At 36.6% G+C, this 18,844-nt stretch overlaps 1 protein-coding gene across 1 annotated transcript in view; it reads right to left on the reverse strand.

The window, feature by feature from the left end:
* Positions 1-18,844, reverse strand: part of LOC140749432 (ATP-binding cassette sub-family G member 4) — a 67,477-nt gene that overhangs the window by 917 nt on the left and 47,716 nt on the right. The window contains exons 3-11 of the mRNA XM_073082468.1: positions 14,847-15,063; positions 12,587-12,732; positions 10,760-10,883; positions 9,998-10,112; positions 6,007-6,230; positions 5,455-5,623; positions 4,416-4,516; positions 3,442-3,597; positions 540-748 (exon numbers count right to left, since the gene is read on the reverse strand). Coding sequence (XP_072938569.1) covers positions 540-748; positions 3,442-3,597; positions 4,416-4,516; positions 5,455-5,623; positions 6,007-6,230; positions 9,998-10,112; positions 10,760-10,883; positions 12,587-12,732; positions 14,847-15,063 — 1,461 coding nt within the window. The remainder of the gene's footprint in view (positions 1-539; positions 749-3,441; positions 3,598-4,415; positions 4,517-5,454; positions 5,624-6,006; positions 6,231-9,997; positions 10,113-10,759; positions 10,884-12,586; positions 12,733-14,846; positions 15,064-18,844) is intronic.

The raw sequence follows: 18,844 nt of genomic DNA on the forward strand, positions 1-18,844 counted from the left end.
AGTCGCTTCTTACGACAGCCAGGGGTTACCGTAGTCCTATCCTGACCCCGGGACTAAAGGGGCAGGCAAAACTTACTGCACTTACTTTTTCAGACGGGCAGATGAGCGGCTCCCGTGCGTACGAGTAGGTACACCGACAGTACCATGGTCTCGAAACTATAGCACAGCAACGAGGAGAACGAAAAATATAACTTTACCGCATGTGCCAAAAGTTACCGCATGTGGCAATATAGGTACTTATTACCCTTTGGCTTCTTGCGGACGTCTAGTACACTTTCCTTTTACCATCTTCAATTTAATCTAACGCGTATGGCAAAACTTACCGCATGCGGTAAAATTACTCCATATTTTTTGTCCGCTTCCAGACATCTACTATAGGAAAATTATCCTTATCGCATGTGGTATAATTTACCGCGTGTGACAAAACTTACCGCATGTGGTAAAATTACTCCATATTTCTTGTCCGCTTCCAGACATCTACTATACGAAAATTATCCTTATTGTATGTGGCATAATTTACCGCATGTGACAAAACTTACCGCATGTGGCAATAAAGTTGTTCAGAGGGGCAGATGAGCGGCTCCCGTCCGTAGGAGTACACCGACAGCACCATGCCCTCGAAGCCGTAGCGCAGGAACGAGGAGTAGGACACGACGCGCATGACGGGGTGCATGTGGTCGTACAGCACCAGGTAGCCCGCGTACACTATCATCGCGCATGTTGTTATCGCGCCGAGGAAGGTGCCGTTCTGCAAATAATAAGTACGTCATGGTGACCGACCGAAGTACATATTTCAGCCGAAATCTAAACCGAATCTTTAGTTTCTATGTAACTTTTTCAGATTTATGATAATTTACACAATTCTCTTAAACCCAAAGATTTGCAGCACCATTTGCACGAGTTACATCTATTGTGTTATATTTGGGATTCAATTAACTTTAAAAAAAAATCGTCGGACGCGGTTCGTCAAACGCTCGAGTACGAATCAACCTGAAAGTGCAAGGCAAAACTCAGTCTCTCTATCCCATCCAGTCTGAGTTCAATTCCCACACACACACACACCTGGGAATTTTCAGTTATTTGTGTGTTAGAAAAGAATTATCATTTGTCTACGGTGCTTTCTTACATAGATACTTTACTTTACTTTAGATACAAAAACTATCCGTAAGTATTTTGACCACAAAAATCTTATAGACTTTGCTTCTCAAAATAGTACATTACAATACGAGGACGAAAAATTTTTTTCTGACAAGTGTGAGTTTGCAGGCCGAGCCGCAGGCGAGGACTGCAATCACACGAGTCAGAAAAACATTTTTCGTCCGCGTGTTGTATAAAATTTTATATTACGGGGTCGGAAATCGGGGTTTTGCGCACGCGAAGCGTGCGTAAAACGTCAATTTACGCACGCCGTGATATAAAATATTTTTTTTACATAGTTAAATATTTAGGTAGTGTTGTTTTCATAATATTTTCTAATTCGGTGGGTAAATAATTAGATATGTCATAAAAAGTTATGGCGGTATACTATGACCTAAACCCTTTCACTTTAGCACCCGTGCCCAGCAGGGGCACAGTAAGGGTCCGTTCACACAGACTGGCTCGGAGAGCATCGGCCCGCATTTTTCTTTTCACACACACGGAACGTATACACTTGGAATTGGCCGGAGCGGAGCCGCCAACTATTTCACATAGACCGGCTGGTAAAGATCTGGAAGCGGATGCGCTCGCAATAAGAACCGATCGGCTGCGTGAGGAAGAATGAGCACGCAGTCAGAGCCGGTCGGCTCCTCTTATTATTTCACACGGAACGCGTTCAAGCATTCTTAATGACAAAAGAAGTGCATGTGCAAAAATAAACCTTAATACAATTGCTCAAACATCTGTTTCCAACGTGATAAAAATCTGCTCTCCTCTCCGAGCCGGTCTGTGTGAACGGACCCTAATGGGTTGACAACAATACGCAACATTCACGAAATACCTATGCCGTGGCATTCAAAGTCACTTTTCAAGTGCAAAAAATATTTAAATGCAATGTACCTTACGATTTGTCTTTTTTGTTACCTGTCAAGACCGTTCAAGTTATATCAGCATGTGTTTAGACTTCCACGCATATTTACATAATAATGAGTCAATACCAGTAGTAGACATTAATGTATGTCTATCTGTAGAAACATCAATCTTACAAACATTTGATATCTTGACAAAAAAATCACGAAAGAGATAAAACTTTTAAGGAAAGTTATATTTACACTTACATTTAGCCTACGTCGTTTTGTAACCAAAATATTCAAGGAAAATTGCTTAATATAAATCGCTGACAGAGCCCTACGTAGAAGTTAGTATCTAAAACTATATCTATACGAGTAGGTATATGTATAACTGTATATATTATATGTAAATTCCATCTCAGAAGTTGTTGGAATATTTCAAGTAATAAACAAATATTATTATGATGTTTATGGCGTAACGAAGCCATATAGTTTCGTAATTTAAGTCCACGAAGTAATAATTTGTTAGGCCCTTCAAGGAAGGTAACGTTGAAGTTGTTCCTCTTTACCTTCGATTAACCTTGATTAAATGAACTAATATTATTTATGACAGTGTGTTTGTTGGTTTGTTCGTCTTTTTCGCAATGAGGACACTACGGACCGATATTTTTGCAAAGAGAGAAAATACAATAAGCCACATAAATATGCCGATCGTATGCGAAATGTTTATATTAAAACAACTTAGTTGTCATTGTTAACCTAATAAATATAATTGTAGGTATTAAATGAAAAGAATCGTATTTTCTTAATAACGAACCTTTTCTTTAGTGTATCATTTATCATAACTCCCCAGAATTTCTAATAAGATACACTGTACTATGGATGTCACACTGGACTAGGAAAAATATTTTTTTAATCAAATGCAATGTTTATTTAAAACAAGAATCCTTTCAGTATTTGTCGCTATTTATATATTTATAGTTTCGGATTTTGTCATGCACTTGCAAAAATCTTTCTTTAGGTACCTATCACTCTATATGAGAGTTCTGACGCGAAACGGTTAGGTACCTGACATAAACACTTACTACAGGGTTAACACAGGTGCTGATGACGAGCAACGTGATTTTGTCGAAAGAAGTGAAAAGTATCTTAATCAAGACAAATATAACGCGATAAGGATAACCTTATAAAACTTACTTATATATTTTACTTATATATTTTATACTTATAAAAGTATATCGATGACAAATCTGACGCGAAAGATGTTATACATGGTATAAATATTCACTACAGGATTAACGCAGGTGCCGATGATGTTGACGATGGCCTCATCGAGTAGAATGATATATTGTCGAAATAAGAAAAAAGGATCCTAGTCAGGATACACGTATCGCGAAAAGTTTATACACATGAGAGATTTGTCGCAAAAGATATACATGACGTAAATACTCACGACAGGGTTAACGCAGGTGCCGATGACGTTCCCGATGGCGTCAGCGAGCAGCGTGATGTTGGCGAGCGTGAGCACGAACATGCCGTAGCGCGCCAGCTCCGGCGGCTGCCCCGACAGGAAGTACGACGGCGCGGAGTACACCACGCTATACATTATCTGCAAGTGTACATAATTTAATCAGTACAACAACACAATTAAACAATCATTACCCTTACCATGAGTTTTTACGTTTTGACAAGTATGACTGTTTTGGTATTTGTTTACGTATTGGCCCATACAATTTCCAAGTTCTGATATAATCCGCTAGGGGCGCTGATTGGAAATTGTATGGGCAAATACGTAAACAAATACCAAAACAGTCATATTTGTCAAAACATAAAAACTCATGGTAAGGGTACAGTACATACACAGAGTCGGATTTGGGAAGGGTAGAGGGAGCTATAGCCCCGGTGACGGTTCATCACATTTTACCAAATGTGTTTAAACTTATCTACATACTTTGTTGAAGAAATATGTTTTGTTTTTGACAAAAAAGAAATCCTTTTATTCGGAAAATATTAAGTGACTTCTTCTTTGCCCCAGGACCTCCACACCTCCGATTCCATTCCTGATCTCAAAAGTAAGCAATGATAGGCATAATGATACCCGAATGAAAACATTGATGGTCTCGGTCTCTAGGTCTCAGTGTTTTCCAAACTTTTTTATGGCACGACCCCTTTAGCATATTAATAGCTCATCTATCATTATTTATTTTGAAAATTTCGTTCCGGTTAAATATATTACTCCATTTAATTAATCTATTGATATGCAAAAGAAATATTACGAGTATGTACAAAAATAGTTTTGAACTTTATAAGTATTTCAATTGCCCATTTTTTTTTATGAAAATCTAAATTGTTTTACCTTTAATTAACAAGGATTAATTGAGGATGATTATTCTTTAAGCTAATGTTTTACTACAATATTAAATTTACCTGTAGCGGCATGCTCGTGAGTAATACTGCTGCATAATACGTTTTCAGATTGTACCAGCTATTGAAGTTTTCTTTCTTCAATATTCCCAATTCTGCAGGGACTGTGAACAATTAGGAAATTTTAAATAACCAATCAATTTATACATAACTACACAAACACTCATTGAAAATGACAGATCGCTTACTTTAACGACAAAGGATAATTTTATGACGGAACCTATTTGCCCAGAGATTTATCTTATATATATCATTCTCGTGTCACACCGTACTCCTCCGTAACGGCTTTACAAATTTTCACCAAATTTTATATGCATATTCAGTAGGTCTGAGAATCGGCTACTATCTATTTTTTTCACCCCTAAGTGATAAGGGTTGTAGACCCTTAACATTTTTTATTTAGGTACCAACACAACGTTTGCCGGGTCAGCTAGTATGATATAAAAATCTCAGAGGTGTGAAGTTTACTAAACCATATTTGTGAAAAGTAAATATCGTGGTAAATCAAAGAAACATCAAAATACAACGTCAACGACTCTTTCAACATGCACTTGTTAATCGATTACATAATAGATAAAACAAACGATTCGGTAATATCGACTATTTGCGCATCAGGAGATAAAAACGTAGCCTTGTTAAATATTAAGTAGCAAATATATAGGTGCGTACAGAAAATTAAGCAGTAGGTGTAACTAAGAAATAAAAGATAAGCAAAGTGAGTTTGGTAGAAGGTTTCACACCCGTTATGAGTATTCAATCCATCCAGTGTTTTGGCTGCCAAAGGTTGATATTTAACTTTCTCTGACTACTATAAACTGACAAATTTTGATCATTACTAAGCAAAATTTATATAGGTTGAGTATAAAACAGACATAAGAAAGTAGATAAACACACTGATTGTTGCTTATAGAATGCTTATAGCATTCAGACCACCTTTGTATCTGTACATTTTTTGTAAAAGATACAAAGGATTAAAAGATTAAATTATTAGTTACATTTAAGTTAGTTACTAACATTTTAGAAAGATTAAATAAATAGTTACATTTAAGTACAGCAGGCATGAGTGACGTGTAGCACAGGTACACGGCGGACACGATGAAGTAGCTGAGGTTGCTGAACGTCTTCGAGGCGTCGTTACCGGCGTTCCCGTACAGAATCCCCAGCAGGACCCCTGTCATTACGTGCAGGACTACTTTTAGGTGGGTTGTTGTCTGGAAATAAAACAGATTGGAAGCTGTTATTTAGTTGTTTCTTTTCTTTCAATCCTTTCTAAGTATGTTTTCTTTTCAATCAAATCTTGTTCGACATGTATTCATCATATCACGACTCTCTACGATTTGAGTAATATGGGTACACCATGAACACAAAAACTCGGATAAACAGAATATCAATCAATCATGTAAATTAATTGTGTAAATTCAGATGTTTTCTTAACGGAGTTACTAACGTTTACACGTTACCTTATCCCTTACCACACTATTGACATCAAAACTCAGTAGCGCCACACCGATATACGGCAGAAATAGGTGTGGGGGCAATACCTCCAGAGTGTAAATGCATCAATTCTATGCGTAACACGTTAAAATGTACTCACCCAATCTCGATATTGCTGAACCAAACATCGTTTGAAGAGAATGCCAAACTTATACAGCTCGTGTGGTTTGTTGATGACTATCGACATCTTGCCACAAGAGAACTGAGGCGCTTCGGGAGCGTCTGGTGAGGAGGGTGGGGTAGGAGAGCTGATCTCCTGGACCATACATTTCTTTGCCAGGATCTCATTGAATTTGCCATATTCGCCGTTTGCCACTTCAAGCACTGTAACAAAATGCATCATTATAATACAGTTATAATATTTTTTTTATCAATTATTCTAACATTTTGTCGTCACTATTAACAAGAGTTCGACGTGTTACTCAATAAAGCCACGTAGAACTTTTTCTTTGAAAGCTCCAGCAAAATCGATTCAATTATTAAGAAGCAAATTGTATACAAAGCAGAAAAACTAACTGTTTGTTTTATTTTATTGTGACAATAGCCAAAAAGTTGCTATTTTTATTACTAGTGATAAGTAGTGAAGTAATATTATTAACTCCAAAAATAAATCAAAATAAAATAATTCATTAACAAAAGGTGTTAATTAAATCTACACGCAAAAAACAATTCCATGTGAAAAAGAAGTGCAAAAAATGATATTACCGCTATATAACAGGAAAGGTTAAGTTATTAACTTTAAAAAACAGACTACAAAAACCACATTATTTACACTTCATTTTAAAAATATTGCAATTATATGCATACGAATGGAAACACGTTATTGAAAATCAACTGACAACAATAAAATACAAAATATTGTTCGAGTTGTGAAGCGTTAAAAAATTCTTCACTTCACTTAATTTTTAGACTTAATACCCTTTAATTTGTCGTGTGCGATATATCTACTCCGGAATGGCTCCAGTTCCACATATTCCGTGCAAGGGGCCTCTCCCACTAGCGTTTTTCCAGGGTATCTGTATGTGTACTGTAATAGTAAAACTGCAAACTGTATAAAAATAAATATTTTTGTAACAAATATGTATGGGGCAAATATTGTTTAAACATTGTAGTGAAAAAAACGTAGTTTTTTGTGAACTTTATACTCCTATTAGCCAATTTCGTTTCGATTTTTGGCATTACATTTGTTAATAGAGCAAGTCAATTTGATAAATTCAGCACTTCATTAAAAAGCATAGTATTTTTCCTAAAATAATAAAACGCTCCGTACTCGGATCTTTCTTTATAAATGTGTCGTGATTTTTACAATGACATTGGTATACGACCTCTAAGGGTTCGTACACAAAACTGCGATGCGACGTCGCATCGCAAAAATCTGCGAGCTCCCTCGACGCATCGCAAGAACTTGCGAATTGATTCGCATCGCACAGTGGTTGTTGTTGTTGGTCACCCTGAGAGACGTTACGCCGCACGATATCGCATCGCAGCTATTCGCATCGCAATTTTCTGCGTTGCGAATTCGCATCGCGTCGCATCGCAGTTTTGTGTTCGAGCCCTAAGCGTATCATTAGAATTATTTTGCACGTGGACTAATTACATTATATAACTTTTATTCGGTTCTTAGAACGATTTGTGATAAGTGAAATTTGATAGTAATCATTAGGTATAATCATAGACTCATTTATAATCCTACTTATAAGATTACGTAGGTATATAATACAGGCATTAGGCACTTTATAAATTCCTCGAGATAAGATATTATCTTCTAAAATATGCATGTGCGTAAAAACTTTGAAAATAAAATAAAGAAATATTTTTTTTATCAATTTAAGGAAATACAGTGTAGCCTATTTAATGATTAATGGTAATTGTCCAGCGTGGACATTCGTAATCAATTCCAAATAGGGCATTTTAAACACGCTTTTATTAGCTTGGGTTGTATGTATGTACTTATTTATGTATAAATCATTCTACAAGAGGGCATTATAGATATGTTTCAGAACATTTGAGTTATAGGGAAATAACATTATTATTTTCAAAACTAAAAATCACGCTCTAACAGTTATGGAAACTAAAAAGCAATAATTGTTGCAATCTAGTAACTTTGCGATAAACTTTCTCTACGGCGCTCGAACAATCTCGCCTCGAAGATCGTTAATCCTGAGGATGTTGATAAGGACAATGGTACAAAATTATTAAAATCGTCTATTGTCATCAGTTTTTGATAATTCTTCAAATTTTTGAATTAAACTAAACGTTCAAAGTGGACAGAAATCAGGTTCAACGATTCCGTTACATAGTTACATACATACATACATACATACATACATACATACATACATACATACATACATACATACATACATACATACATACATACATACATACATACATACATACAACCCACCTCCTTTTTGAAGTCGGTTAAAAAGGGAAGGCTATTTTTACAATTTAGATCTAATCGCGTCTCATTTGTTAAAATGCGTCAAACCATTAAGGCGTGTCAAAAACAAGACATACGTCAAAACATTACCCTCTGCAATCTATTCAAGACAAAGGACGGCAGGGGGTCGCGATTTTGTCATGCTTAGGGGGTCTTGCGATAAACAAGATTGAAAAACACTGATGTATGATATAGTGAATTTATATCACTTAGCGAGGTAAGCACCAGGTCTGCCTGACCAGTTCTACAACCTTTGTCCATATTTATAAGAGGCATAGATTAGTAAAGATACTTCGCCGCCTTGAAATTGAATGAAGCCACAAACGGCTTATTTTAGTAAGTTCTTTTTTTTAATTCTTGACAAATAAAAACATTTTTAGAGAAAATTTACGAATAAATAACTAATACTGCGCAATTTACGTAATAAATAAATAATTATTTCAAATATTTTAGGGACATTTTAGCACGGAGACGTGGCAAAACTTTTTTACGCAACTATTTCAATTCACAAAATTAGGTACCTACATTTTCTTGTTAGGAGTGAGTAATCTTTACTAATCTATGATAAGAGGTAGGTTAATTTTCTAGCGCTATCAATGATAACTTATCTAGAAGTTAATAATAATTCAAGGAGGAAAATAAACGTAAGTTCCTTACTAGATTGAGGTCAAGTCAATGCCGTTAATCTTAATAGTTTTATGCACGTTTTTATAAATGCGACTATAAATGGAATATTGTTAAGAAATCTTTATTGAAAGAAGAATGTTACTTGTAGAATGTAGAATGCAGGATATAAAGACGTCATGTTATTAAGTATGACGTAAGCATGTTACTATCATAAAATGTCTAAACTAGGGGTGAACCAAAAGTAAAAATAGGTTTGTAAAATAGGGAAAATGAAGCAGTAATTAATGAGTTGAATCTACGCGCTTCATCAATAATCTATGTATCGAAAGTTTTGCCTTTGGAAACTCAGATGGATTGAGTATCAATAACTGAGGCTAATCTACTCATTCGATTCATGAGTCATGTGGCGAAGCGCACACCATACCGGTCTGACACGCACTTTCGGATGGTTTCGGTTTCGATCCCCGGCTAGATCTTAATAATAAATTTATATATATTTTGTGTCTAGGTGTTAGTGTACGTCATTGTGTGTGTCCATATCACCTTTTTTTTGTTTTCGTGGGGGATAACCTTCGAAAGGTACCTGGTGCCGTGGGAGCGACACAGAGTTATGTGGGTTTCTTACCGCGCTAAAACCCCCCCGGTGGCCGTCTTTGGCGCTGCGTAGAGGGCTCCGGGATCTCCAGAGGAACGCAACCGGAGTCCTCTTAGCGCGTTGCCCCGTCGGGCTCCGCCCAGGTGAGCTTGACGCTCGCCACACCGTCTGGTGTGTACGACGGTATGCGACCATACATACCGCCGTCCTTCCCGGGGTCGCTGGTTGGGCGGTTCGAGCTCCCACTCTTACCACCCGCAACCCCGGAAGCCCCTTTTAGTCGCCTCTTACGACTGGCAGGGGATATCGTAGCCCTGTTCTGGTCCCGGAACTACAGGGACAGTGTCCATATCACCTACGACACAGAGAATCCTAGTGTGGGGCGGGGCTATGAGTATACAAAACTTAATTTTAATGAAAACTTACTGTAGTCTGCAGGATTGTGGTACATTGGGCACTGTAGGCCCACGGAGGCGAAGTAGGGGACTGTGTTTTCGCTGGTACCACTGTATATACACATGCCCTCCGCTAACACGTACACCTGAAAAAATACAATAAACATTACTTCGATACGAAAGTATAGGACTTAGGTACATAAATGTTTAGGAAAATTAATTTTGGCTGTCTGGAGAGACGACCACGTCAATCGGTAGGAATGACAACGTATCGGGGACTCACTTCAGGTAGTGCCCTTGTTGGCGAGCCATCAATCAATATGGAGGCATTAGGTATTTTAGGAACACAAAGGTGGTTTCATTCTTTTTGGTTCAACTACAGGGGCACTACCGTAATAATCAGATTACTAGATTGACATTTAAGCCATCGAACAGTCGCTTGATGTGCGAAATGCGACTGCGCTATTTCGCACATTTTGTTGTCTGAGTGACCGACGAGCTTCCGATGGTATTATGCATGCTTGATTTTATTCGAAAAGAATTTGTCCATAGTCATTTGTTTACGCCCTTGTATTGGTGCAAGTTAAATAGTCGCCGAACAGAGTTTGTGACGCTCCAGATAACCAGACTTACGTCCGTTATTTAAAATCTATCTATCCTTTAGTAACAATTTGAAAGATTGATGATATTTTTTTGTATGTAATGGGTGTTAATCGCCAAACCTACTAGTTGCTCCAGCGTAGCAGCTGACGGGTGGTAAGCTTTAGCGATGATATTACGAGAAAATGCTCACCTGATCGAATATCTTGAAGAGCGATGCAGGTGGCTGGTGGATGGTACACACGATGGTGCGTCCATTTCGAGCCAACTCTTTCAGCATCCCAACACATTGGGTCGAAGTCAAGCTGTCTAGACCTCTGCAAAAGGAGAAAGATTTTGACACCTTCTGACTATATTAAAGATCTATTTCATCTGTTGCTTATTAACATCTTCATTAACTTAATTTTATAACACAGGCGGGCAAAGATAATTAATTTTTTAAACATCGTTAACTAAGATAAATAATATCTACTTATAAGATTATTTTATTCATTCGCACACACACTTAAATAACCTTCAAATATCAGACGTTAAATATAATGAAACAAAATTATTGGTGATATTTGAACGTTACTTTTTGTTAAAAATTTCAACGTTTTAACGTCCATAATACAGAATCAGACCTTTCAAGGTCTGACATCTGATTGTGTATTGATCTTGAAAGGTAGGTATTGAATTCTTATCGGTCAAGGGCCTGGTACGATAAAGCACCAAATGACTTAATGATGTTTTATCTACAATACATTGCATAATTTAGGCAATATACTACAAAAATAATATATTTAAAAAAAGTACTTATTTTATATTTCCGTATATCAACATAATATTTCATGAATTGGTTGTACTATATTATAATTTAAAAGCAACATGTCGTTGTTCTAAGTATTACATTACCAAGGTTCATTACTTGTATCGTAATGTAATGTAATTGTTTAATTGCCTACTACGGCATCTACGAGTATGTTGCCGTAACCACTAATGCACATATTATTGTCACACGTCACTACATTAATAGATTCGCAATCAATTACTGCATAAAACACGCATAAAACTATTATGTTAGCAGTAAAGTTTTATGTTTTTCATTTTTAGGGTTCCATAGCCCAGGGGTCAAAACGGAATACTTTTACTTAGCCTCCGCTGCGTGTCCGTCTGTCCGTCTGTGTAAATGAAAAATTGGTGGTACGGAATCCTAACTAATATTGATAATGCGAAAGTGAGTTTGTTTATTTGTCTACTACGCTTTCACGCCTTATATACCTTTTTTTTCTTTTCGAGGGGGAAACCTTCAAAACGTACCCGATGACGTGGGAGCGAGGCCAGGTTATGTTGGATTTTTACCGCACAAATGCCCCCCGGTGGCCGTTCTCAGCGCTTGTTGGAGAACTCCGGGATCTCCGACAGAACACAGCCGGAGTCCTCCAAGCGCGATACCCCGATCGGACTCTGCCCTGGAGGAGCGTTCGCTACTTGTCCGGTAACTACAAGGACAACGCCTTAAATACCTACCAAACCGATTGTCACGCAAATTGTACACAAATCGTCAGGTGTTCAGAAAAGGACATGAGGTATCTTTTACCCCGAAAGAAGTACCGTTCCCGAAGGGTAGTAAAAACCTCTGGCCGTGAGCGGAGCCGAGGGTTAAAGCAAGTAATACAAACTGTTATGCCATTTTAGATACGAGTAGATACAACAATTCAAGAAATCAAAGGTCAAGTTTATTAAATTTCAGTTATCATCTGTAATTTACCTAAATGCTAGTGATTATATATTTCCAACATAATAAGAGTCTCTGTTGTATTGTGAAATGGATGCGTGATGTATGACTGAGTAAATAAAAATGTATTTGCCTATGAATTTAATTTTAAGATTGAAGTTAACCGTATATTTTATTTTTAATTTTAAAGCTTCTTTATGGTTTTGAATAGTGTTCATTTGTTTTATTCGTTTATCATTTTATTAATAAGTAAGAGGGTTAATCATATAAATAAATAAAATAAATAATCTCATGAAGTTTTACGTAGTGGGCTCGTCCAAATATAATACTGGTGGGTTGTCAATCAGCTCGAGTGCTATGGATAACCTCTTCCTCTGACCGCCTGACAGGTTGCAGCACCTCGTATTCTCCGTGCCTGCTAGTCCTAGGGTGTCCAGCACTTCACTTATCTGTGAAAATATACTCAGGTTAACGATTTTTTGTAATACTGAAGTAAAAAACGAATGTGCAGTCCACCTGATGGTAAGTAGCCACGGCGGCAGCGGCAGTAGCTCCCCGTAGACATCTGTAATGGGCCCCTGATAAGATGAGATTCCTACCTGAGGTCGACCACAGATTCGCCACTACCTCTGGACACTAAGTTGGAACGTCTCGGAAAAGTATGTCTTCCTTACCACACCCTTCAAAACAAAACACAGCAGCGCTTAACACGAACACTTAGCCCAGTGGTAGAATCACAGAGGGTTCTACTACTTTTAAAGTTTTATTGCAAAGAGATCCGTGTATGACAAAGGAATAACAGCAACGTAATATAACGTAATAACACTTTTAGCCAATCAGAGTAAAGCATATTAGTGTAGTTATGTTTTTTATTATAAGACGAACAAAATATAAACCGGATAAGTCTAAAGTAATGTTATAATTATTATTAATAAGTATGTTTTTATACTCATTTCAATCGCTTATACTGAGTATTTTTATCGCAAAAAATTATCGTTAAAGGAATATAGTGTTATTTTGTATAATTTATGTAATTACTAGATAATTAACAAGTTATTAACAGTAACAAGTTTAACTGGTCGTAGTATAGAATGATATTAACCTATTAAATAAAATATTATGATATTCATTACGTAATAGGTAACCTGTTGCTTTATGCTTAGCGAATATTACGCGTTTGCAATTTGGATAATACTTTAGAAATACACTTATGGAATGTCAAAATATAATTAAAAAGTGATTATAATAATTTAAAGTTGTAGAGTTAATATGGTTCGATATGGGGGGTTAATACCATCACTTGAAACACCTTAATCATACATTGAAATTTCGTACCACGACCTTGTTAACGTATGATTGTTTTTATAATATTACAATAAGCAGTTTTGTATTATGTCGGTCGAAATTATTCATTCTTTTTTTGGAAGAAATTTAACATTTTAAGCTAAATATGACAATTTCAGTTGGTTTTATGCAATGGATAAGCGAAAAATGAATACATAAGGGTTTAAGTTTGTTCAACTGCATATGACGGAAGAAAATCAAGACCGTGGAGCAAAATATATGACTAGTTTCGATGTATCATTTTCTCTTGGATAAGCAATAGTCAAATTACTAATTATTTTACATCACTCGGTAGGAATAAAACCATAATGTTTAAGGAGGTCGTGGTACAGAAAAAAAGTTGATGCAATATTGAAATAAAAGTTTCCTGAACTATGATGGTTTTTAAAAGACGGTGGTGGACTCCCTGGGAGTTGCTTCCGCCATACCCGTTTTTAGCGTGAAGCAGTCTACGTTTTGGTAAAAGTTTTTACTTTTTAGATGTCATTTGACTTAGGTACATGTGTAGCAACCATCTTTGTCTTCAGGAGTGGCAATGCGTTTGTACCTGAAGCTCTAGCGGCTTAAGATGGGGACGTAAGGGGCGGGCCGCCCCGGGCCTCCGATCCTGGGAGGCCTCCAAACATAGTTGCTAAAAAAAGGTCGTCAGAACCAAACAATGTATGAAATGTGTATCAGTCAGCGAAAAAACAGGGTCACCGAATCACTGCTGAACAATGAATACTGGGGACCTCCATTCAACTTTCCGCCCCGGTCCTCCGACGACCTTAGACTAGTCCGCCACTGACCTGAAGACAGGTAAAACGCGTTCTATTATAGAGTTAGTCACAGATGTCCATAGCCGGCAGTGACTATTTACCATAAGATGGAGTACACATTTGTTTGTTACTGTAATCTTAAGCTGAAAGCACTTTGATTGATAACAAACTATTAAGATATTCCTTATAGCTCTGCCATGCCTAAAACACCACTGATGATGATTTAAACAACTAGTAACAACTTGGTCCTGCAGATTATCATGCCGTCTGGTACAAGAAGCGTGTAGGGTAAGTTATCCATTCTCTTCTTAGCTTTGTAGATCGATTGTTAACAGATAGGAGGCCAGTGTAAATCTTGTTCCACCTACAAAGTTAGGTTATTTCTAACCTGTTCTACTCTTTGTGAAGTTTCTTAACTTTACCTTGAATTACCGTACCGATACAATGCCAAATGCTCTTACCACAGTATCTTTCAACTTCTTCGTCAATGTGTTCCCAAGTTTCATATCAGCGGCGAAGGTCATCAGCTCCGAGACAGTGAACAGCGGGTTCAGCTTGTCGTCCTGCATGATGTAGCAGGACTTCTTCCTGTAATTCTGGAGAGAGCGGGAAGTGCCCTCCTTCCCGAACTTGCACACGGTATCCCCCGCTCTTATCGTGCCCGTGACGCCATAAGTCCTGAAAATACAAATTAGTTATATATTTGTTTCGTTTTCGTTTTTCCGTGGAACATACTAGCTGGTATTTCTATGCCTGCCGTATTAGGTTCAGAGAAAACAGTGTCCAGCATTTGATGTAATGGATTGATGAGGAATTTGTTTTAAGTAGGTTTCAAAAAGAAGCGTTACCCTCAGTAGAATGTTCAAACCTTGACGAATAAATTTCTATAGAAAATTTCATTTCCTATCCTGGTTTCTAGTATTTGTGTTTACATGTTAATGTACACATGATATCCATAACAGAGGATTATTATCTATTATGTACATATATTATACGGAATTTACGAACGGACACTATGTTTCTTGATATTTTATTTGACATTTTTGATGTGAAACATCTATAGCCGCACGTAAAACCGATTTCTGGCGTGGCGACGCATGCCGTGGCGATGCCGTGGTGGCGGCGTCGCCACGCTATACGATGGTATATATATACAGTCTATATGCAGTAGTGTGTACGGTGTGGCGACGCGTCGCCATGCGCAAAAATCGTAATATTTTATTTTATCATTATGACATATTTAGTTCCTATCACAATATGTTCTTTTCTGTATATTATTTTTACAAAATAATGTCGATTCACATCTGCCAGGCGTCCCGTGACGGCTCACATTGTTATATTTTTGCAGTTACACATGTAAGTCTAACTGAAATAAGTGTTTTTGCATTTTTTTTGCATAAATACATGAATTAAGATAATAATTTAACAAAGCAATTTATATAATAAATCGCTCCAAGATTTCTACGGTTACATCGTTTTTAACACGCTTTTATTAGCTTCAGACGTATGTATGTTGGTATGTTGGTATGTTAGTATGTAACGGAATCTTTGAACATGATTTTAACCCCCTTCAAAACGTCGGATTAACTCGAAATTTGGCATACTTATTAAGGACCGATGACAATTCAATATTTTAAACATTAATAGTTTTGTACCATTGTCCTTATCAACATCCTCTGGATTAACGATTTTCGAGGCGTGATTTTTCAAACACCTTCAGCAAAGTTCATCGCAACTTTAGATTGCAAATAATTATTTTAACACGCTTTTATTATTAGCTTCAGACGTATGTATGTTGGTATGTTAGTATGTTAGTATGTAACGGAATCTTTGAACATGATTTTAACCCCCTTCAAAACGTCGGATTAACTCGAAATTTGGCATACTTATTAAGGACCGATGACAATTCAATATTTTAAACATTAATAGTTTTGTACCATTGTCCTTATCAACATCCTCTGGATTAACGATTTTCGAGGCGAGATTTTTCAAACACCTTCAGCAAAGTTCATCGCAACTTTAGATTGCAAATAATAATTATTGCTATTTAGTTTCAATAGGCGTAACTTTTATATCGTGATTTTTAGTTTAGAAAATAATAATGTTATTTCCCTATAACTCAAATGTTCTGAAACATATCTATAATGCGCTCTTGTAGAATGATTTTTAGGATTCCGTACTCAAAGGTTAAAACGAAACCCTCTGCGGTCTGTTCGTCTGTCGTTGGGCTTTATCTCTTAAATCGTAATAGATAGACACTTGATTTTTTTACAAACGATGAATAATGGTGGTCGCTATAACGAGAAATACTAAAAATTAATAAATAATTATAGTTCAAAAAACTAAAAAACACGCTTTTATGATAAAATCAACTAAAAAGTAGAAAATAATTTTCAATCTAAGAATCAATTAAGGAACAGTAAATAGTATAATTGTGGAAAAAGTGTGGGGTGCTCCATTTATCAGGTTCGAAAAGCACCCCACACTTTTTCCACAATTATACTATTTACTGTTCCTTAATTGATTCTTAGATTGAAAATTATTTTCTACTTTTTAGTTGATTTTATCATAAAAGCGTGTTTTTTAGTTTTTTGAACTATAATTATTTTTTTATAATATAGAAGTAGCAGACGAGCATGCGGACCTGATGGTAAGTGGCTACTGCCGCTCATAGACCTCTGTAATCAACCCCAGATAGGATTAAATATTCCTACCTGAGGTCGGCCACAGATGCGCCGCTACCCCTGAGGACTAAGCTGGAACGCCTTGGAAAAGTCTGTCTCGTACATCGTCGATTACTGTGCCTAATATGGCATTAGGTTATCTATAATTTTTATCTTATTTATATAGTATTCTGTGAAATTAATATTAACGTACCCTAAAGTATGGATGCGCGCATGTTTAACCACTTTCGGTCACCTATCTAACTCCCGACCGCGCTCGACGTTGCTTAACTTTGTTGCTCAATTACAAAAACAAGTCGCAAGCCTATTCTCAAAAAATAAGACTGTTATAAATTACAGTAAAAAATAACCTTAAAAACGTTTATACATTAATTACCATTAGCATTATTATCTAACCTATTATATCAAAGTAAATAAAAACTGTTAATAAATACAACTCATTAGCTACTTATCATCAGAATATGTACTGAAAAAAGGCGAATAAAGGTAAATAATGTATTTGAATACTTTTGATATTTCCTTGCTTTTTTATGTGACGAAATTAAAACAAAAACAAGCGCGTAGCTCTCCTTATTAGGTATGAATTCATCGTCTATATAAGTTAGTGCAAAAACAACGCCCCATAATCTCATGAGTAAAGAAATGTCTTATTATTTACTAATGTGCCATAATCTTGTGACGCTCGTATTTTTTATATGCTGTGGTAAGGGAGACATACTTTTCCGAGGTGTTACAGCCTGGTCTTTAAGGGTAGAGTCGACCTCGGGTAGGAATATCTAATCCTATCTGGGGTTGATTACATATGTCCATAGGCGGCAGTAGCCACTTACCATCAGGGGGACCGCATGCTCGTCTGCTACTCCTATGTTATATAAAAATAAATAAAAAATCAGAAAATGTGTCATAGGCTTGAACGTAACTAACTTCAAGGTTCATACTTGACCAATTATCATAAGTGGAGAATGTGACATAGCAATTTGATGTTATCACCTTGTAAAATCCCTGCTATATTTTTATTTTTACCGTCTTGTTTCCTTGAGGTTGTGGCCTTTGTTATTTAAGAAATACAGCGAATAAAAAAATGAATTCCGAGTAAAAAATACGTTTCTTAAAACGTTAAGACGTATTTTTTAAGAATATATACATTTTCTAATTTCGAAAGAAGATAGAACGAGTAGGAGGAGCATGGGTCGGCCGGAGAGCTACCTCCACTTAATTTAGGTATAAGCTTTTCTTACTCTCGGTGTGAATTAGGGATGGCGATCTGAGATCGATTAATCGATCTTTTGAGCCAAAAAATCGATTATATTAATCGATTTCCAGTAATGGATCGATTCAATGAATCGATCTTTTGTCTTAATCGATTTTTCATTATCTGCTTTAAAAAGATCGAAGGTCGATTTTGGAGCATTGATTCTTTGGGCCTCGATTTTCTGAATCGATTTATTGCACTTCGTTGTGAATCGAGTCAAGAAGCGATCTTTCGAAAAGAATCGCTTTCCGTAGTCTAGGTGCAGGCTGACCTACATATGAGGCAGCACCTCAGTAGTAGCAACCCATGTATGACCGGCTTTAGGTTAAACCTGGTCTATAAGGAGCTGGTTACAAATGGTGACGTTGGAGCCGTTTTCTATATTCAGATTATATATGTATATATGTCAAGAATTTCTCGTTTAAAAGTATTATGCATATATACAAGAATTGCTCGTTTTAAAGTATTGGATAATCTGTTATTCTGGCAGCAATAAAACAGAACTTTTTTGCACAGCTACGAA

The sequence above is a fragment of the Epargyreus clarus genome, unplaced genomic scaffold (assembly GCF_041222505.1).
Source record: "Epargyreus clarus isolate Ecla_fem2 unplaced genomic scaffold, WU_Ecla_fem_2.2 ptg000018l, whole genome shotgun sequence".
In the NCBI taxonomy this organism is placed as follows: domain Eukaryota; kingdom Metazoa; phylum Arthropoda; class Insecta; order Lepidoptera; family Hesperiidae; genus Epargyreus; species Epargyreus clarus.